The sequence below is a fragment of the Chaetura pelagica genome, unplaced genomic scaffold (genome assembly GCF_000747805.2).
Source record: "Chaetura pelagica isolate M959 unplaced genomic scaffold, ChaPel_1.0 scaffold676, whole genome shotgun sequence".
NCBI lineage: Eukaryota > Metazoa > Chordata > Aves > Apodiformes > Apodidae > Chaetura > Chaetura pelagica.
The window spans coordinates 913,116-913,317 of NW_009953724.1; the positions used below are offsets into that span (position 1 = coordinate 913,116).

The following is a 202-nucleotide window of genomic DNA, read 5'->3' on the forward strand; positions in this document are numbered from 1 at the left end:
GGGCGCTCCCTAGAGGCTCCGGGCACGCACGGACACGCGTGGCCCCCCCGCCGGGCTCCCCGAGGGTTGCAGCAAGGCTGGGGGGGTGACTGGGGAGGGGGGAACCCGCGCCTCGACCCCTTACCAGAATCGCTTTGGCCCTCGGATCCCGAGGACGCGGGGATCTTGCTCTCGGCCAGCGGGCAAAGGAAGACGGCGGAGG

General features: G+C 72.8%; 1 protein-coding gene across 1 annotated transcript in view; it reads right to left on the reverse strand.

The window, feature by feature from the left end:
* Window positions 1-202, reverse strand: part of MYCL (v-myc avian myelocytomatosis viral oncogene lung carcinoma derived homolog) — a 4,044-nt gene that overhangs the window by 3,373 nt on the left and 469 nt on the right. Inside the window, exon 2 of the mRNA XM_010000626.1 lies at window positions 125-200. Coding sequence (XP_009998928.1) covers window positions 125-200 — 76 coding nt within the window. The remainder of the gene's footprint in view (window positions 1-124; window positions 201-202) is intronic.